The 22,383-nt window shown below is 40.1% G+C and overlaps 1 protein-coding gene across 1 annotated transcript; it reads right to left on the bottom strand.

The window, feature by feature from the left end:
* Nucleotides 1-1,343: 1,343 nt before the first annotated feature.
* On the bottom strand, nucleotides 1,344-19,222 carry CLDN1 (claudin 1). Its single transcript, XM_068965592.1, has 4 exons — nucleotides 18,801-19,222; nucleotides 8,831-8,995; nucleotides 5,661-5,745; nucleotides 1,344-3,951 (listed from the first exon to the last, which is right to left on the bottom strand). The coding sequence occupies exons 1-4, from the start codon at nucleotides 19,021-19,023 to the stop codon at nucleotides 3,789-3,791; spliced, it is 636 nt and encodes a 211-aa protein (XP_068821693.1). The 5' UTR covers nucleotides 19,024-19,222; the 3' UTR covers nucleotides 1,344-3,788.
* Nucleotides 19,223-22,383: the final 3,161 nt, after the last annotated feature.

The following is a 22,383-nucleotide window of genomic DNA, read 5'->3' as shown; positions in this document are numbered from 1 at the left end:
TAACCCTGGAAACTGCAGTGACTTCTGCCAGTTTCCATGGTACCAGCTAATTGTAGAGATTTTAGGGCAGCTTGGGGATACGTAAGGATGTATCTGGGGTTGGAAAGGAGACCACAGAAATCTTACACCTGAGCCACACTCAAAAAGAAGGAAAAAAAAAATCCATTACCAGAGTTTACTAGGACCAACAGCAGGCTTTCAAATGTGGGAACATGGGGATGGCATGGAGTTTTTCCTGGACTTGGCCACAGATCCACATAGAAAGTACTAGTTGATGAGGAGAGACAGCTTGGTTTGCAGGACAGTGGCATCCAGAAGGAGGAGCCTACACAGAGTTGGTATCTACTTGGTATGATTGACAACCCAGCTTTTCTGTTCAGAGTTCTTATCAGCACTTAGGGATTTTATTTCCTCTCAAATTTCATGGGCCTGGACCCTCCCAGGAGAAGATTTCAGTTCTGTAGAAAGAGTGGAGACCTGACACATCTGCGTAATTTAAAGAGACTGACAATAGCCTTCATCTCTCACCCTGAAGGCTAATGTCCCCATAGAGCTTCACACAGAGCTCAATCCTTTGTTTACTAGCCTGTCTCTGTACTATGTAAATTGCTTAAGAAGTGGTTACAACTAAGGCTGTATCAATCATTGATATTTTTAGATAATGAGTGAATAAGTTTCATCACTTACTTTCCTAAGTAGTGTTGGTAATGTGTGCGTGTTCACGTGCTCAGTCCTATCCAACTCTTTGCAGCCCCATGGTCCAACAGACTTCTCGGTTCATGGGATTTCCCCAGCAAGAATACTGGAGTGGGTTGCTATTTTCGCCTCCAGGGGATCTTCCTAGCCCAGGGATTAAACCTACATCTTCTGCATTTCCTTCATTGGCAGGCAGATTCTTTACCATTGTACCACCTGGTAATTATTACAAAAACAATAATGGATTTCTAGCTATCTTTCACTCTGCCAACTTGTAGGAAACACAACCAACTTAAGTTTTCACAGTGCTATAGTTGACTACTTTATCACTTAGTCATTTATTGTAGTATGTCTCCTTTCTATGGATGAGAGAAATGAAGCTATCTCTCCTGTCATTCTCTTCTATCACCACCCTTGGTGAGGAAGAAGCACAGTTGGAGAGCAGTAGGGCATTCCAGTGGGTGGAGTCACTCAAATACTTGACAAGTGGCCCAGAGGCACCATAGCTATTTCCCAGGAATACATGGTAAGTTGGATCCTATCCTGAGCCATCTCATCTTCCATGCAAGGCAATCTTGAAATAAACGATTAAAAAAAATAATAAACCGACTAAAGATTTATATTAAAAAAACAATTTATTGAAAAAGAGTAATGCTTTATACAAATTCCCATTACAAACCCCTGAAATATCTATCCATTTCCAAGTAAGGTAGTAGAGTACAAAAATATCGAAGTCAGACAGATTCTGGTGTCACAATTCTGTTGGCCATTTTGTACTATGGATTTCTTTTCAGAGTTTACCAACTAGTAACCACATGTATTAATACTTGCCCATCATTAGGATCTATGAAGGTAGCAGAGATTCTTTGAATTATACATTCTAGGAGCACAGACTTTCAGGTTTGGAAGATGCACTAAAATTTACTAGGTTCAAGTCCTATGATTCAGTCCTTTGGATAACTTCCCCTAGGTGGTTTCACTATGAGTTGCATTTCTAAACTACCTATCCTAGCCATGTTAGCTGCCAGCTAGTAGCGATACCTCTGATGACATCACTTAACCAATATCCATCTTGTATACCCTTACAAGTTATTAAAACTCAAAAAATCTTCCATTCTTTGGTCAACACTTACACTTCCATTTTACCCATTACATCTGCAAACTTGTTCTAGGTCAAGTCTGCATTCCTGAAAGGAGAAAATCTTAGCCACACGAAAAGCATTAGGCCACATTGATCAAAGAAAACTGACTTCCTTAATTTTTTTTTTTTTCACTTAGCAAGCTGAAATTCACTTGTCTCCTCACTTGAGAGGTTGGCTAAGACAGGAAATCCATTTCTTAAAATTTCTCTTTTCAGTCATTTGAAAAATAGTCTAAAATCTATGTACTTAAATTCCTTGATTCTTTCCCCTAGTACAATACTTTTCACCCTACAAAATCACATTTACGTGTATCCTGTCTCACTGGATCCCCTCAATAGCCCTGTGAGGTAGGCAGGTCAGGCATTACAATCCTCTCTTTAGAAATGAAGCAATAAATCTAGGGCAACCTGTGCCTTGCCCAAACTCACACTGTAATTGATAGCACCAAGATTCAAATCAAGTCTCCAGACACTGAGTCAACACCCTTTCCATTACAACATCTTGCTGAAGTGAAGGAGTTATTTTCCACAAACTGGAAAACTAAGAGCAATTGTTAAAATGGAACAGAATGCCAACAAAATGGTGGCCACCGCTGAAAGGAAGCAGACAGGCCTGAGGAGAGAGGAAGGTGCCTAACCACGAGAAGGCCTGTGTGCAGGTTTGGTTCAACGACTTCTTAACAGCCAATTTAGCAAATAGAAACACTACTTAGGCATGTTTCATGTTCAAAGAATGAGCATGATATCAACTAATTAATATTTATACCACTCTACCAACTGGTTAAGTAGCATTATCTCAATTTGACAGATGGGAAAAGAGGGGAAAGATTAAGTGACTTGCTTATAAGCTACAGAGAGAATATTCGTCATCAGAGTATCACTACAGAAATTTGAGTACTTCATTCAAACAGTCTGTTCCTCTCTGGGAAGAGAGGTAAGCTATACAAGAGAACAATACAGTTAAGGAAAGGGACAAGAATAAGGTAGTTTGGGAGGGTATATAACTGTGAATAAGTAGCTCAAAAAATTTAATCAATGAAATTGTGTTACAATACTTGGAAAAGCAGCACACAGTTCCTCAAAGGGACAAATATTTTTAAAGCAAATAAGTGTGTTAGAGGTCAGGGTACAGGAGGCGTATGGCAAGGTCAACAGGAACATATCATCCAGCCACACACAGAAAGATTTGCTCCCAAAGCTCTGGTCTGCAAGAGACTCTTATTGACTTTAGGAATTAAACTATAGGCATATAAAATGTGTTAGTGTTATCAGATTCAAGAGTTAAGCTCAACCTCACAAAAAACAAAGGCATAAAGAATGACTTAATGCTGAAACAGCAAGTGCTAAAAGGTCACGGTAATAAAAAAAAATATGATACAAACATTTAAAGAGGGCACATGTGAAGAACTGAAATAATTCATACTTGGTAAAGCAGGTCAGGTCTTCTGTGGAAGACACTAAAAGCTGATGAAGGAGGGTAAATTATACTTGACCTATTATATATGTATATATAAAGAAAGAAGAATTTGAAAAATACCAAATAAATGACTTCATCAAGAATTAAATATTTTTTTCACTTTTTAGATATATTTTAAGAATGCTGGTACCAATACAATGGGAATAAGGATTCATACTAATTTTTTTATAGAAAAACATGTTTATGTACATATCTATATATATTTAAGGAATGCTCTCTCCCCTCATTTGAGATGATTACTCAGTGGGAAGCAGTAATACAAATGGCAAAGGCTTCCCTTCTGTATTGAGGAGAGGAGATAAGATAAGGCTAAGTCATTTTTAGCAATGGATATTTTTAAAAAATATATGTTTTTTGTTGTAATACCACAGTTCAGACTACAAGAGTCAAAAGCTAAGATCTTAAGGTCAATGCCAGTATTTCAATGTCCATTTCTTGTTGGTTCCAACAGGGTTGTCAGCTTTTGCTTCCATGTCACACATAGTCTTTCCCACTGGAAGGTGCTGGCTTGGGATAGGGCCTGGGTGTTGGGTAAGATGTTGTTTTCCGGGGACAGGAGCAGCACAGCAGGGCGCCTCCCAGAAGGCAGAGAGAAGCAGCAGCCCAGCCAATGAAGAGAGCCTGACCAAATTCATACCTAAAAAAGAAAAGGTGATTCATTTGCTTAATCAATGAACCATTGGAAACTTCTCTAATATAATGAAAGAATGAAATTGATATCACACTCATTTTTTTTCCACTGGAAAAAAATCCCCTGTGATCCCTTTAAGTTTTATGAAGTACTTTAAGGTTTGTGGACACACACACGAAAACGTTCACATTGCAGTTGTTGACAATTTGCAACAGTAGATCAGGCAATGTGTCACGTAACACCAGGTTAATTATACAAATATTTCCAAAGACTTTTCCATGCGTAGGAGACTTTTAAAGTATGCCACATACCTTAAAAGTCAGGTTTGGAATATGGTTCCTAGACTAAAACTTAACAAGTCATGCTATCACCAAGTAACAACAGTATTCTATAAAAAACAAAACAAAACAAAACAAAAAAACTGCCAGAGTGTTTTGGAGACTATTAGACTTTTCAACAGTTAACCCCTGATAAACACTGAAATCTGATCTATGGTTTTGTGGAAAAAACTCCTAAACAACCCATAGATTGTTCTAGGCTAAGTTGACCCAGGTGGATGTATTAAGCCATACTTCTGGGAGATCTGTGACTGATGGTCGACAATAAGGAAAGAGAAGGGTTGGATCTAGAATGATAAGGCCTGAGTTTGACTCCTGATGCAGACTCTCAGCTGCTGAACTATGGGCCATGAACTCCATGTCTCAACCTCAGAGGCTGCTTCTCTTAAAGCACAATGATCCCATCTTCCTCACTGTACTGCTTTTAGGATCATGTGAGACAGTGTAAGTAAGTATACAGTGCCCGGCAATTTACAAAGTGCTTTCATATCCATTACTGGTAAAATTTTAGCCTATTGACCTCCAGCAGTTTCTGTCCCTACTTTGTAGTCTTATGGGATAGGTTCCAACAACATGGCAGTATGTGTTTTCTTATACATGGGTGACTATAAACAAAGAAGCACACCTTATCTCTCCACCACTAGCATTTTTCATCCATTCATCTTCGCACTCAACAAACAATAATTACATCTTAACATCCCAACTCTGAATATAGTTATTAGGCTTTAAAGAAGTGAACACAGTGAGACAAAGAACCTTGTCTCTGATCAAAGGGTGTCATTACATGAGAGCCAAGAGTCAGCTCTTTAACTTCCAAAACTTGCAATATTAAGAAGGATGATCTTTCTAAAATTATTTTATGGATGTGATGAAACACATAATTTCATAGTGGTAACTCATCCTTTTCATAAATAAAATAGTTTTTCCATAAAGAAAATTGTTAAGAATGAAGTTTCTGTTAGAGGTTATTAACCTGTACAATAGAACTGTTTTTTTGATCAATCATAAACTATGTTTAGTTACAAATAATCACAAGTGTTGTATCAGAATATACTTCAAAAATGAAATTTCAAATACATTGGTATCTTTATTAATATTAAAAAAATTTAAAAAATATGAAAAAAGGTCCTGCATACATTTGGAAAGTATACAGCTTTTCTACTTTGAAGTTTATTTTGTCATCCATACATGCCGTTAAAGTAATTATCAAACTATTTTTAACATGTCACAGGCCATTCAAGTTATTTTCAATTTTGGCGAAAATTCCATAAAATTCTGGATAGCAAGTCTGGGAAGTCACCATACTAACTGGACTTTGAAGAACATAAAAGGGTATTTTCTCAGAGAAGAAACAAATTTATATGTGACTAACATTACCTGGCATTGACCGGGGTCATGGGGTCATAGAATTCTTGAACAATTCTATTGCCATACCATGCTGTGGCAACTAAAATAGCCAGACCTATAGAAATTCAAACCAAAAGACTGTTAATCACCATGGAACACTGAGCATAAATGCATGGCTCATTAAATTTATAAGTATTTTACAAGTACGAACTTTTATCAATAATGCTGACATTTTAAATTTAGTCCATTTTAATTCAGACGACATTAATTTAGGATGAATAGAGGTTCAAACATGATTTTGTATAAGCGTTCTCTTAAGACAGACAAAAATACTAGGTTGGAGTTAGGCACATGACTGTTCATGTCATCTTATTCACTTACAGTTTAAGGTTCCTGGGCACAAATAACATTCTTTTGGAAACATTCAGGAGATTCGTGTAATTTAAGATCTCTTTAAAATAGATTGTTATAAATTAGTGTGCTAGACTACTTTTGATAAAACCAAAGTCCTTATTAGTAAAGCTCGTCACTTAAAAAAGGGAAGATGAAAACTCTTCTACATTCTTCTTGGCCAAAACGCAAAATTCACATTTCTGAAGGATCAAAATGAATGTACATAGCCAGATAGCAGAAACACATTGGACCTGGCTCAGGGTACACCAATCACCTAAATCCCTACACCCCTATTGGCCAGATGTTCCAGGTCTGGCCATGAGATTCTCTGAGGCGCCACATCAGATCATTGTATGCAGCGCACTCTCAGTTTCTCATACCTCTTGCATTTCAGTGCACGTGTGCATGCTCAGTCTTTGACTGGATTGTAGCCTGCAGGTTCCTCTATCCATGGGATTTTCCAGGCAAGAATACTGGAGTGGGTTGCAATTTCCTCCTCTAGGCGATCTTCCAGACCCAGTAATTGAACCTGCATGTCCTGTATTAGCAGGTGGATTCTCTACCATTGAGACACCTGGGCAGCCCCACAGAAACCACTTACTCAAAATAATCTACTCTATCATTTATTAAAATAAGTATATAGAACCTCAATTTTTCTTATCTAAAGAACTTAAATAATTTCTTTTTATAGTCTGGGCTTAGGTGGCACTAGTGTTAAGGAAAATGCCTGCCAATGTAGGAGATGTAAGAGACACAGGTTTCGATCCCTGGGTCAAGAAGAACCCCTGGAGGAGGGCATGACAACCCACTCCAGTATTCTTGCCTGGAGAATCCCATGGATAGAGGAGCCTGGCAAGTTATAGTATATAGAGTTGCAAAGAGTCAGGCATGACTGAAGTGACTTAGCACACAGTCAGTCTAAAAATTCATCAATTTAGACAGATTAATATTTCTACGCTACACCCATTGCCCTCTTCCTCCTACAAAAAAAGTGGTCCAACCTAACTGCCTCTAATACTTGAAAGAAAATACTGTGGCTTTTGGCTGCTTGCGTAGAAAATATGAATACTCTGGAACTTGCAACCGTCACTCCTAGAAGTCCATGAGACTGCAGGAGTGATGGACGGGAGTTACTAGAAGATCAGTGGAGGACAGGTTCTACTCAGTAAGTGTACTCTTAGCCTTTGGTGTAAAACCTAAGTGTTGGGAATAAAATGCTTTGCAGTAGTAATTTGAATAATCTGTAACCAAATGTTTAGTAAAGCCACAGGCATTTTCCTTCATTGTTCATGAAATCCACATACTTTTCTTAAAGAGAAAATGAGGAAAAAATCTAATTCTAGTTTTTCCTAGTGGTAGATTATACTAGTAATGTCATTTCCAAAAACAATAGACTACCATATATAGTTTATGTAATAGTCTTATGTTGCTGTTTAGTCTCTAAGTCATATCTGACTCTTTGTGACCCCATGGACTGTAGCTTGCCAAGCTCTCCTGTCCATGGGATTTCCCAAGCAAGAATACTGGAGTGGGTTTCCATTTCCTTCTCCAGGCAATCTTCCCATCCCAGGGATCAAATCCATATCTCCTGCATTGGCAAGCAGATTCTTTATCATTGAGCCATCAGGAAAGCATATGTAATAGTCTATTTCAAAACAATAGACACCTACAATATATGACATATAATAGTCTATTATTTTATATACATACACATTTTTATATGCACATATTATCTTATTTATTTTTTAATTTATTTATTTTAATTGGAGGTTAATTACTTTATAATATTGTATTGGTTTTGCCATACATCAACACGAGTCCACCACAGGTATACACGTGTTCCCCATCCTCAACCCCCCTCCCTCCTCAAATCCCCTCCTTCCTTCCTCCTCATACCATCCCTCTGGGTCGTCTCAGTGCACCAGCTCCAGGCATCCAGAAACACCAATGCAGTATACTAACGCATATATATGGAATTTAGAAAGATGGTAATGACAACCCTGTATGCGAGATGTTATTTTATTTAATATTAACTTTATTATAAGACTTTACAAATGAACTGTCCTTGTCCTCTTCTGACTCTCATTTTCTCAAAGGTCACATAAGATTTGAATAAAGCAATAAATACATATTTATTTTCTATGGAAAATGTAATCTCACTCTTTTGTCAAGGTTTTTTTCCAAGACTTTTCTGTATTATTTTCTCTTTTTAACTCATTTTTTCTCATTTCCTACCATTCCAACATTCCACCTGAACTCCAAATGCCCTTTCTCTTCATTGATCTATCAGTAAAACCTGTTCATTCTAGAATCAGTACTGCTTACATGGAATAATGTCCTCCTCTTCCTCCAAAAATCCCAGCCCTATTCATTCCATTCATTTATAACTGTATGATTACACCTGCCTCATGTTCTCTCTCACCATTCCCCATCTCTCCCACGTAGTATCAGTAGAGACACCACAGAAATTTTCTGAATTACACAGAATTGGTCCTTAGTATTTGCCAGATAGAAAAAATATCTCCCTTCACTTAAGGAGACTGTTTCTAATGAATCAGTTGGCACCTGAAACCTCAGGGAATAGACCTGTCAACTGTGAATATAGATCTCAGATTTTTATTCAGTTCCCATTTGAGAAAGTAAAAGTCAATTGGGTTTAAAGTTTCTATGCTTCATATTTTAAAGGAACTGAATTCAATTGATTTAAGAGCAATAAAACCAACATGATCTAAGGAAGCAAAAAACTAGACCTTAAAAAATGTCAGAAAGGGTTTAATAAAGTCTAAGAGGGACAGGGCCTCTCTTACCTGAAATAAGAAAGATCACGCCCCCAAAGACAGCCATCCGCATCTTCTGCGCCTCGTCATCTTCCATGCATTTCATGCACTTCATGCCAACGGTGGCCACAAAGATGGCTATTAGTCCCAGCAGGATGCCGATCACCATCAGGGCACGGGTTGCTTGCAGAGTGCCTGACAAAAAACATTTTAGAACATGTAACAATTATGCCTAGACCAATGAGAGAAGAGTGGTAGAAGACCAAGCACATTTCAATGCTGTATGGAAGACAGAAAACATAACCAGGAGTCAGGAGACCCCAGTTCTAGTGATGCCTTTGCAGGAACCCAACATAGTTTCTCCTCTGGAAAAACAAATATCTGGCTGAATGATGAATAAGAATTCCTCCAGCTCTAACAGTTTATGTTTTTAACATTAAATTCAAAATCTGCTGAAAAATAATTAATGATCTGGTTGAACAGGCTTATAACACATTGTTAATTCTTACTAATGGAGAATGTTAATTCTGAAATAACAATCACACGTTATCCTTAATGTTAAACCATTTATACTTTAAATGGTTTACAATATATCTTGGTAACAGTCAACAGCTTTATACTCCAGTCATCAAGCTGGGGAAAATCTGGGTGGGTGAATTTGGAAGACAAGAAATGAATTTCTCATAGATTGTCTTAGCTGGATAAGCAACACATAAATCCAGTGATAGGGGTGGGGTGGGGATCTGAAAACCATTTTTTCAAAACAAAACATAATAGCCTTTGATTTTGGAACATAGTAGGTTTATATTCAGAAATATCACTGGTGTTTAAAACTATTTAAATTACTACATTGTAAAATGGCTGAAAATTAGATGTAGCACTTCTTAGGATTCCACTAATTTTCTAATTTCTTGTTCTTGTCATTGGTATACTAAGTCATGATCAAATATATAGGCCTAGGTTTGAGATATGCCAGTAAATATATTAAAGAGTAAAAGCGTGATGCTATCCCTATGGCATAAATTCTCAAAGAAATTCTCAAAAATATCTGAGGCACAGATTCTCAAAGAAAAGTGAATTGTAACTACACTGGTCAGATGAGTTTGACTTTAGATTTATTTCCTCCATCAAATAAAGATCATTATCTCTTTGACAGTGTTAACATATGATGTCTTTTTGCAAATATAAAAATTATTTATATTATAATAACAAAGTGTGCTAATTTATGGGTAAGCCAGTTACTGTTCTTTGGGATCAAGTTTTTATTATGTAAAGTATGAATGATGATATCTGTAACCAGGAAGTTGGAACAATTGACTTCCTAATGGTCTCAAAACTGGATGACATGAGAGAAAGGTTTTATATCTCAGTATCTAATTTAGACTTAGGCTCAGTGTCAGTATTTTTAGGGTTGAGAATTTAGGCTACAAGTCATAATTAACACTAAAGATTTTTAAAAACATCAATTTATTAATTTTTTAAAATATATCCATCCTTGCCGTAACCAGGTAATCTATGATAAAATCATAGTGATCTCTTTCTGAAAGTATTAAAAACATTTTCTGACTGTATATGAGAGAGATTTGGGAAGCCAAGATAACTTTTTACTTGAGTTAATTACAAAGCAAACCAAAGGCACTCTCATGCTCCCCTCATAGATTCACTTCCCCATAAACGCATGTGGGCAAGTATGCACCCAACTTATACACTTATTTGAAGATTGAAGGTTGGCCCAAGAACTTCTGAATCAAAACATGTTTCATGGATCATGGGTTACCAGGAACTATCAGCTCAGTTCAGTTCAGTCACTCAAGTCGTGTCCGACTCTTTGTGACCCCATGAACCGCAGCATGCCAGGCCTCCCTGTCCATCACCAACTCTTGGAGTCCACCCAGACCCATGTCCATCGAGTCCATGATGCCATCCAACCATCTCATCCTCTGTTGTCCCCTTCTCCTCCTGCCCTCAATCTTCCCCAGCATCAGGGTCTTTTCAAGTAAGTCAGCTCCTCATATCAGGGGGCCAAAGTATTACAGTTTCAGCTTCAACATCAGTCCTTCCAAAGAACACCCAGAACTGATCTCCTTTAGGATGGACTGGTTGGATCTCCTTGCAGTTCAAGGAACTCTCAAGAGTCTTCTCCAACACCACAGTTCAAAAGCATTGATTCTTCAGCACTCAGCTTTCTTTATAGTCCAACTCTCACATCCATACGTGACCACTGGAAAAACCATAGCCTTGACTAGACGGACCTTTGTTGGCAAAGTAATGTCTCTGCTTTTTAATATGCTGTCTAGGTTGGTCATAACTTTCCTTCCAAGGAGTAAGCATGTTTTAATTTCATGGCTTCAATCACCATCTGCAGTGATTTTGGAGCCCAGAAAAATAAAGTCAGCCACTGTTTCCACTGTTTCCCCATCTATTTGCCATGAAGTGATGGGACTGGATGCCATGATCTTAGTTTTCTGAATGTTGAGCTTTAAGCCAACTTTTTCACTCTCCTCTTTCACTTTCATCTAGAGGTTCTTTAGTTCCTCTTCACTTTCTGCCATAAGGGTGGTGTCATCTGCATATCTGAGGTTCTTGATATTTCTCCCAGCACTCTTGATTCCAGCTTGTGCTTCTTCCAGCCCAGCGTTTCTCATGATGTACTCTGTATATAAGTTAAATAAGCAGGGTGACGATATACAGCCTTGACGTACTCCTTTCCCTATTTGGAACCAGTCTGTTGTTCCATGTCCAGGAACTATAGCTGCTTATGAGATTATTGTGAAACCTCCCTTGGAATCACAAATTATACTGTGGTATGAAGAGAAAAGTACCAAGGACTCCATAATTATGGTGTGTCCTTCCATCTGGTTTGCCAATCGTTTTGCAAAGGCAAACATGCTCAGAAGGAAAATTAAAAATAAAATAAATAACCTGTTCTACATAACAGAGATTTCTGATCTGGTCCTAAGTGCCACTCAGAAAGAAAGCATTTCAATCAAAGGAACACTGGAAAAGGAGATGCTGAAAGTCACAGAGATGATTGACGTGGAGGACCGGGTGGCCACTCATCCATTTTGCCTGACTCCCTAGGTTTTAAAACTACAAGTCCTGCCCTCTGAGAAGGTCTTCAATCCTGGACAAACTTGGAAAGCTAGCCACTATTGGAGGATGTTTGGATGTGGAAAGTAAAATGCAAAGGGTTAGCAAGGTAAGCAGAAGGCATTTATCATGTACCATTTCGCAAGCTAGGGAAAGGGGTTTGGAGTTTATTCTAAATGTAGCAGAAGCCATTTAGGGTCTTAAAGGAAGAATGAAAAGATTTTTTACCCTCTGTCTTCCTCTGACAGCCCTTCAAATATGTAAAGTGTTTTACTTCTCTCAACCATCTTTTGCTCTGTCTGTCCATTAAGCTCAATTTTCCAACCTTTATTCACCACTTTGGTTGCTTTCTCTGATGTCTTAAGTTTTCTACTTTGAGTTGTAGGGCTTCAAACCAGATCCAGCTTCTATAATCATTCTGATCTGTACTTCATGTATAAACAGCAGGCCACCAGCCCAGCAGGTCTGAGCACTTGGATCACAAGGTACTCTTCCGAGGAGTCTGCTAGGCCTCAAGCTCCTGAGTCAGGCCTGTATAAAACCACCCAGGCAGAGAGCGTACATGGATCAACCACTTCAGGACTCCACCTGCACTTGCCTGGGATTATCTCGTTTTCACAGTCTTCATCTCTGAGTTTGTTCTTCTTTCAGTTCTCAAATAAAACACATTTAATTCACACCCCATTTTATTCTTTCCAATACTTTACAAAATTTCTAAGGGGAAAGGAACAGATATTTTGGTCTGTGTGCTACAAACCCTAGTAAGTCTTATAGTATAAAGAATTATATGCATAATGCACAAAAATAACAGAGAAAATGGGGGAAAACCTATACTCAGGAATTGTATAAACCATATATTGCAAGGAGATCATGTTTCATTTTTAAAAATCTGATAAAGCAATAGTGTTATTTCGTGAAGCAGTATTTTTTCATTTATGTCCTGACATCCACTGGCTTAGGAAATGTCTGTATTTTATAATACTAGATGGGCATCAGACACAAAATCTCATCTTGCATCACTGGAGATATTTGGACGAATTCTTAACTATAGTGATATGTGGGGAGAAATGTAAACATAGGGAAAAAAGGCTGAGAATCATAACGGCATCAAAACTCACTAGTTGGGCATATGTAATAGTGGATTACAAATCAAAGTAAGCAAGTGTTACAAGTTATGAGGGTTTTACATGCAGATAGAATCTAAATTGCACAGTTTTAAGCTGGAACCAGATGAATCCTTCAAATTAATGTCTTATGGAAGCCTTTTAAGTCAGAGAGCTAAAATATGTAATTGTGGGCTCCTTGATAACTTGGCCAAGTATTTGTTCATATTTCTATTCAAAGCACTTAGTACCTGGCAAGTTTCATGGATTATTCAATCTGGAATCAATTAATTTAAATTTGAATACGTCTTTATCTTTTAAAAATTCATATATAATTGATAAAAATACCTTTTGTGTTAAGCTTAATTTTTGAAATTACACTGAGAAACACCTCTTAGAAAGCCTCAAGATACTAAAACCTTGCTACATAAAGGCAATTCTAGTTTAGATTATTAAAGCTAGAAATTCACCTACAGAGAAAAAAAATCATACTTTTTGTTTAACCCAATCTAATTTTAAACATTTTTCTAAATTATGCATCTAATGAGCTTCCAAGATGAAGTTTTTTTCTGGTGGAACAATGACCAGCAGGGCAGAGAAGTTGAGAAATATTTGAAAGCCACCAAATATTTTAGGCCAGAGAGATAAAGTCTTGAACTATTAACTCTGAGTTGACCAGAGTGGCTCCAATCTGAAGCAAATATGTTCCTTTCTGGCCCATTAAATTTGCCTCTGCAATATTATTACCACCGATTAAAGCTGTCTTTGGAGAAAATGGTTAGCAAGCATTCAAAAAGGTACACTATTTATTGTTCCTCATAGTTATTCCGCAGTACATGGAGAAGGCGGTCTTTTAATTATACTTAGCTAGACTGATAATCTTGAGATTAAAGACTCCCTAAGGAGTTCTTAACACTTGCAACCTGAAAGTATAATTTGAAAACCTACTTACAAAGATCTCTACTTACGAGACAAGAAATGAGTTAGAAGTTACTGATCTACTACAGTGAGGTTAATCAACATAAGCGTAGAAAGACAAGCAGAGACAAGTCAGTGGAATTTTTTTTTCCTAAAGCATTTCTAATGTCTTACTACGCAAACAGCAGAACTTCTTTAAATACCTGTCATTGTTCATGCTATTTACTAGCCATATTACTATATTATTACCCTATTATATGTCATAAATAAAGAAGATTTTAATTATATCTCTATCTTCATGCAGTCCCTCTTTGCATCAGTAGTTGCTTAACAAGTATTAAGCAGATAAACTGACCACTGGGTGACTACAACAAAAATCCTCTTTTCTCTTCTGCAATTAAATGAACTCATCACAGACTGTCACAGAGCTATACTCCCATGGCTTCTTCACTTATTAAACTGTTCACTTTTAGTCAAGTTCAAAGTTTCTCAAGAGTCTTCACTGTTAGCATTTCCATTTGATTGATGTATGAACTGGTGGCCACTGGGTGTGACCTCAAGACTCCAGCACAGTCAATAACTGTGGTCTGGGATAAAGCAGGACTTAACCACTTTTCAGGATGTTCCAAACATTTTTGCCATCTTTGTTTCTTAAGAGAAACTGTCTCATGATTAAATGTACGCTTCTCTGTTACTTCTGTGCCACTTAGTCATCACTCCAATCAAGGAAGCCTAAACTGCCACTTGCCTATGTCCTCTGCATCACTGCAGTTAGTAACAAAGACTGTTGGCACTGAAAGGAATCAACATTTGCACATTATCAATCATCTTAGCTGCATTTCTAGGAACAAGGATAGGGCCTGGCTCATGCTGGTTGAATGGATGAATGAGTCATGGATTCATCTCCCTGTTCCACCCACTCTGCCCTACTTTGCAAGTGGGGAAACTACAGTCCAGAGAGATCAAGTGGCTCACCATTATAAACATGGCTAGTTAGTGTAGAACTGAGTATTCAAGTTTGTGTTTGGGTTTTGACTTTCATCATTCCAAAAATCAGAACTAATTCTCAAAACAGATCTGAACACAAATGGCCCCTTAAACACAAGTGGTTCAGCGGGCCTAATGCAGTCTAGAGAAGTGTAAGGAGGTGCCCTCATCTCTCCCTCTGCGTCAAAGACCGTCCAAGTCAGTGATTTTATTCTTTGATTGAGCCTGACATCATGGTGAGAGTTCTGGGAAACTTCACTGACAACCAGTACTCATTAAAGCACACCTACACACATGTGGATTCATGTAAAGCAAGTTGAACAGGCCAGAGGAGCTTATAAACAAATTACAGAATCCTAAGGTTAGATGAGACTTACAGAGAGTCTAGGCTAACCTCCCATTTGTCTGGGACTTGGATTTTCCCTACAGCATTCCTTCAAAATACTTATTTATTCCTCTGCCTGCACACCTCCCACCATGCAACCTCCTGGGGCAACCCAGTCTTTGGACAGCTCTAGCTATTAAAGTCAAGCCAGGAGAAGCAATTAACTAAGCACATGAAATAGGAACTAGCTTGCCAAAAGTTTGAAAAATGAATCAAAACAAGGCAAGACGTACAGTTTAATCAAGAAAATCAACTCTATCTGGCACTCTCTTTTGCATATTCCAACTATCAGTCATCAGTGTCAATAAACATCCATTCTTGGATGAAAGTGAAACTGTCTTAGCCATAGTAAAACCACAATCCATGGTGTATTATTTTTTTTACCCAGGAAGTTCCCCAGTTACATTTTCATAAACTGCTTTGCAAGAACCATGTAAGCCTTGCTGCGTCTCACTTTTGACATTGCCTTAAGTGCATTGTATCCCTTTAGACACTGCCATGAGCTCTTTGCATCTGACACTAGTTAGAGAAGGGGAACCAGGGATTTTAACACATCTAGTGCTATAACCTTTATAAATCCCAGAATCTGAGCCCTAAATTGCCAAGTGGGCTCCACTGGCAAAGAGACAAGCTACAATTTTAAGCAACTTCTAAGTTTTTCACCTAAAAGCACTTTGTGGAGTGCAACTTGTTTCAAGGAACACTAATTATATGTACAGATAAGCCTGTTCACCTCTGGATATCACGGTACTAAGCCAAAAACAGCCAATGAATCACCTCCCAGGTCTCTACATCAGGTGGGCATGAGCACAACTGTCCAGGTGGAGAAACAGAGACAGGTAGGTTCTCCGGGCTCCATCCAAAGGCATCTAGTGAGTCACTGGCAGGTTGGGAAGTATACCTGTGAGTCAAGGCTCTCTCTTCTGAGAGTCAGTTTTGAGAGAAAGGCCTCAGCCCCACCTTTGATAAACTCTGGCATTAACCAAAAGGAAAATAGGAACAGACGTGGAGTTAAAAAAAAAAAAAATCATCAGAAAGCAATCTCCAAAATGGGTAGAGGAAAGGTAGTGTTCAGATCTTCCACCATAGCTTTAAAAATCATAACAGTTATGTTAGGTATAAATGAAAATAAAACATTTTAACACATCTTCATGTGTAGGAATAACCTATTTTGGTATTTATAGCATGGATTGATCTGATTTCATTTGGCTGTTTAAGGAAGGTAAAAGAAAGTCTATTTGCACATGTCAAAAATGAACTGCTAGTATTTCCCTGGTGGTCCAGTAGCCAAGACTCTGCACTCCCAGTGCAGGGGAGCCAGGTTCAATTCCTGGTCAGGGAACTAAATCCTACATACCACAGGTAAAAGATCCAAGATGCCCCCCAAAAGATTGAAGATCCTGAGTGGCACAACTGAGATCCAGGGCAGCTGAATAAACATAATTTGAAAGATACTTAAAAATAAGCAAATGAATCATTTTGATCAGAGGAATCAGAGATCTATCTGGAATTGTCCTTACAACCATCTCCATCTGCCAGTGCTTCAATTTGACATGCCAGATGCCGTACAATTCCTTACACGTATTTATCCATCCATGAGGAGATTCGATGATTATATAAAGTCATATACTTAATGTATTCCTTATATTTGGCATGAAAGAATCCTAATATGGGAACTCTGAAAAGCTGAAATGGCAACACTAAAAACCGCCATGTGTACACTGACTCACAAATTCCACAGGTACTCGAGAGTTTTAAACAGATTCGAAACAGAGTGAACAACTCTAAAGGGCATGGCTTTTGACAAAACCACATACAGGAGGTGGACAAAGCAACTGAAGTAAACTTGAGCGACGACTTGAACACTGCTTACCGTCAGCACACAAAGGGGACTGGTGGGCAGGCTTGTTTGTCTAGGCAAAGGCTAAGGAAGCTTTTATTCAAGTTAGTTCAAGTGCATGACAGACACAAGTTCAGGACAACTAATGTCATATCTCAAGGAAGCTACTCTAGCCATGAATTGTTATTACCTAAGTAAGCAGGAATTTAATGAATTTCTGACAAAACACTCAGAAGTTTTTGTTTTAAAAAACAATAAAAGAAAAAACCCATCCTGTCACTCTTCTCTCCATCACATCTAGGACTATTTCTCTCTACATAATCCTGTCCAAACTTATGAAAGAAAGAAGCCAACATTTGTTACGTAGAAATTCCTCTGTGGAAGACAGAAACTCAGAGAAGACCCACCCTCTCTCTCCCAATCTCTGCATTCATCAGCTGTATCTCCTTAGCTTCATTTTCCCCTTTATATAATGGAGGGAGGTAATTTTGAACTTCTCTTTCTTCTCATCCTTTTTCCACCTGCCACCCACCTTCACTTTCCAAAATAAGACTATACAATCTCCTCCTCTGAAGACTCCTGGTCTGAGAGCTAAACCTTCTGGGGAATCTTTAGAGACTTACTTCTTCAAGGAGTCACTGGAGGGAAAGACTTCCTCACACTTATTTAGTCCCTCAGTCATATCTGAGAATCTGCAGCCCCATGGACTGTAGGCTGCCAGGCTCCTCTGTCCATGGGATTCTCCAGGCAAGAATACTGGAGTGGGTTGCCATTTCCTTCTCCAGAGGATCTTCCTGACCCAGGGATAGAACCCAGGTCTCCTGCACTGCAGGCGGATTCTTTACCACTGAGCCACTGGGGAAGCCCCCTCCACACTAACTGGATCTTAGAAGTCAAAAGAATCAGAAGATTCAAACTCAAGTGTGAGAAGACACTAGGTTGAGACAGTCTATGTAGGACTCTGATTTCTTCTCATGATAACTCATAGTAAAGACAGAGAAAAAAGTTATATCTAATAACTGGCATTATCTGTTTAATTTTACAAACTGGAGAAGCTTTCAGACTCCAGATTTTTCAAGGCACATCATTTTCTTGTCCTAACCCTACAGTTCTTCAATTTTCACAGAATCTGAGAATGTCCAAGAAAGGCCTAAGAGCTCAAATTCGAGTTTGGCTCCCACTCGCTCAACTGCCACCCCACTCATGGGTATGTAAGCTGAAACTCACACCTTGAGAAGAGTGTCACCTAGGGAGTTAGAGGAAAAATTAGAGCTTAGGTCTGGTTGGCCCTTTCCCCAAACCAGGGTTCCCTCTACTACCTTATGGCGGGGCACATGGTCAGAAGACTTGGTCCACTGAAGGTTGACAGAATGTAATCACACAACAGAACCTTTTGATAGCTACTACTCCAAAAGAGAGCCATTTGGGGTTGGGTCCCTGTAGCTCAGACAGCAAAGAATCTGCCGGCAATGAAGGAGGCCCGGGTTCGATCTCTGGGTCGGGAAGATCCCCTGGAGGAGGAAATGGCGACGCACTCCAGTATTCTTGCCTGGAGAAGCCCATGGACAGAAGAGCCTAGCGGGCTACAGTCTGCGGGGTTGCAAAGAGTCGGACACGATTGAACGATTAACATTACACCACCCTGAGTCACAACTGGGGAGTGGGGAAGGCACTCACTGCTCAGATTCAGCAAGGAGTCGAAGACTTTGCACTGGATCTGCCCGGTGCTCTGCGACACGCACGACATCCACAGCCCCTCGTAGATGGCCTGGGCCGTCACGATGTTGTCACTAGCATAGGAGTAAACCTTCCACTGGGGCAGCGCCGTGCTGACGATGGAGCCGATCCAGCCCAGAAACGCCAGGATGAAGCCCAGCAGCTGCAACCCCGCGTTGGCCATGACTCGCTCGGGCGCCCGCGCTGGCTCAGGGGCAGCAGGTGCACAAGGCGGAGTTTGCAGGTGCTCACCCGGGACTCCCGGGGGTGACGGAGCCTAGCGGAGGAAGTTATTGCAGGGAATCCTGCCCCCTGCGCTGACGTCGGAGAAGCTCTGGGACCGGGTCCGCCTCTTGGTCGGCGCTGCGGTTGGGAGGCGAGAAGCTGAGGCTGCTCCCGGACCACGACTGAGATGCAGACCCGCTGGGCGCCGCAATTTAAAGCAGCTCCGCCCCGGAGCGCAGCGCCCTCTGGCGGTTTCCGGGCAGGTTGCTGGAAAGCGAGAGGGAGCGCGGGAGCCCGAGATGGGGCCCGAACTCTGGCGGGAAGGTCCTGCCAGCCAAGTGGGGACACGAGAAGGATCAGGTACGCATCGTGTCCCGGTGCTGCTCGTTTCCTCTCTTTTCTCCTCTTGCCCTTTTCCTCTGTGAGCCTTCCCAGGCTTTCCGTTCATTCAATCCACATTTATCCAAAAATGACTACGTATGACTAAACACTAAAAAATGCCAAGATGAAAAATTAAGACCTCAAGAGACGCACAGTTTCGTTTTCGACTTTTTCCTCGCTGATTAAAAGACATTTCCATGGCTCACCACCCCTCTAACCTCCCTCACACACTTTCCTCCCTTTCCGTTCAGCCTCCTCCGCGTTTTCCTTTCCTCCCAATGCCCTTTCTTCCATTCGAGATCTCTCCTAGAATCATAAAAGAAATGTTGATACTTTATTTATTAGGAAACGGAGACCCAGAGACGAAACGTGATTTCCTTAAGACCATACAGCAAGTTGATAGCATATGCAGTACTCTGGTTCTCAGCCCACTCTGCCCAACTACATCTTAGCTTGACCGAAATATATGTCCTTTGAGCTTCCCTGGTGGCGCAGCAGTAAAAAAAATCTGCCTGCCAATGCAGGAAAGGCAAGAGGCACGGGTTCAGTCCCTGGGTCTGGAAGATCCCCTGGAGAAGGAAATGGCAACTCACTCCAGCTTTCTTGCTTGGAAAATTGTATGGACAGAGGAGCTGAGTCGGTTATAGATTATGGGGTCTCAAAAAGTACCTCAGTGAGTAGGACTTGACTGAACACACACACCCATCCTTATGGAAATACAGCCTACCCACCCCTACCCCTACACTTGTACACACCCACACCACCCAGCCTACCTTCCACCATTCCTACACTTGAACACACACACGTATCATCATCATCACCTTCTTTCTCACAGCACTTTGTCTGAGAGCAGTGATTCATTCTCAGAGGGACCTGGCCACCCAGGCCCCTGCCCCTGCCCCTCCAAAGGGTGTTTCTCTGATGTTATTCATCAGAGGTGACAGCATCTAAAAAGTACCCCCCCTCCCCCCACATAGAGACCTGTCCTGGGATTAGAAGTCCAAGTTCTGGCTTTTGCAGTGTGACTGGATGTGGCCAGAATCTCAGATTTTAGTTTAGTTAGCCTTTACTTTTGCTCTGTGGGTCTCTAAAGCTTCCTTCTTTGTAGTTACTCAAAAGCGTACTTCAGATGCTGTGGTTTGGAATAATTAAAATGTTTTCTCAACCTCTTTGTGTGTGTGGTGCCAGTGTGGTGGGAGGAGAAGCTTTTATGGTTTTAATAAAAACAGAAGCACCTCCCAGGCAGAAATAAACTTGCAAAAGGGAAAACAAGATATGTTTCAATATTTCCTATGCCAACTGCCAGTTTGTATTAAGGAGGGAGTTAAAAAATTTTTCATAGTGTGATTGAGAGGGGTGAAGAGAACTCCGCCATTTGGGGGAATGTTGGTGGTGCAGGAAGGGAAGCTATGCATGTGTGAGGTGAGACAGAATATGGGAATCTCTGCACCTTCTGCTCAATCTTGCTGTGAGACTAAAACTACACTTAAAAAAAAAAATATAGAAAAACAAAACCCCCCAAGCCCCACCACCCTCATTTCCACCTGGCTATCATCAGATACCTTAGGAAGGTTTAAATTCAAAGGACAAGTCTGCATGGAGATTTAAGGACTAATAATGAAGAGGGTGGACTTCCTTGGTGGCTTAGTAGTAAAGAATCATCTTGCAATGTAGGAAATGCAGGTTTGATCCCTGGGTCAGGCAGATCCCCTGGAGAAGGAAATGGCAACCCATTACAGTATTCTTGCCTGGTAAATCACATGGACAGAGGAGCTTGGTAGGCTACAGTCCTTGGGGTCTCAATAGGATTGGACACAACTTAGCAACTAAACCACCGCCACCACCAATGAAAAGGATAACGCATAAGCTAGATGAAGAGATTTAATTTGGGATAAGCAGGAATTAAGCAAGTGGTGTCCTTCCTTATCTGAAAGCCTCTTCAGACCTTGGGAAGGCTCTCAGGCTGATCTGTAAGGCGGGACCACATCCAGGCTAAGTCCTCAGAGTCTGGGCCCACAGTTCTTAATTCTTTCTATACCCAGATGAATGTTCTGTAGGGTCCTGTGAGAGATATCAATCGCATTTGATTTATTTATTCCCCAGGACTGTTAAGCTCAGGAGAGGTTCTCAGACTTTGCTTAGGACTAGACTACCATCATGTGAATCAAATAGTCTTATCTTTTTGTTCCAGTCAATTCAGAATTAAGACTATTAAATTTTTGTCTTTGTTTTTTAGATTAGAGTTGGAGAAGGAAATGGCAACCCACTCCAGCACTCTTGCCTGGAAAATCCCATGGACGGAGGAGCCTGGTAGGCTACAGTCCATGGGGTCGCAAAGAGTCGGATACGACTGAGTGACTTCACTTCACTTCACTTCAGGACCTGTTTTTATCAACCTACAGTTGTCAGGGAATTAAAGGGATGAACTCTGTGGTCAGTATGGCCGCATGTTTTTTGTTTTTTTTAGTCCAGGTCTGTGTGAGACTGATTACTTCATTACCCACGGCATATTTGTGAGGCTGTGGTTGATGCTGTTTACGCCACTGTGATCCATGCCATCTCTGGCATATCTAATCCTGTCTAGTTTCTTGTCCTTCCCTCAGAGCAAATAGTGAGATAATGGTTCACCAGAAATCCATCAACTTAAAGAGGAAAAACAACTTACAGACATCGGTCTTTAAATATGAAGTATAAACAGAGGTTTATATATACCAACTCCTATGTGAGGTGACCATTCAGGTATGACCTAAATCAAATCCCTTATGACTATATAGTGGAAGTGAGAAATAGATTTAAGGGACTAGATCTGATAGACAGAGTGCCTGATGAACTATGGACAGAGGTTCGTGACATTGTACAGGAGACAGGGATCAAGACCATCCCCAAGAAAAAGAAATGCAAAAAGCAAAATGGCTGTCTGAGGAGGCCTTACAAATAG

The sequence above is a fragment of the Capricornis sumatraensis genome, chromosome 1 (assembly GCF_032405125.1).
Source record: "Capricornis sumatraensis isolate serow.1 chromosome 1, serow.2, whole genome shotgun sequence".
Taxonomy (NCBI): Eukaryota; Metazoa; Chordata; class Mammalia; order Artiodactyla; family Bovidae; genus Capricornis; species Capricornis sumatraensis.
The sequence above is the reverse complement of the archived record's forward strand: the minus strand, read 5'-3'. Positions and strand labels throughout refer to the sequence as shown.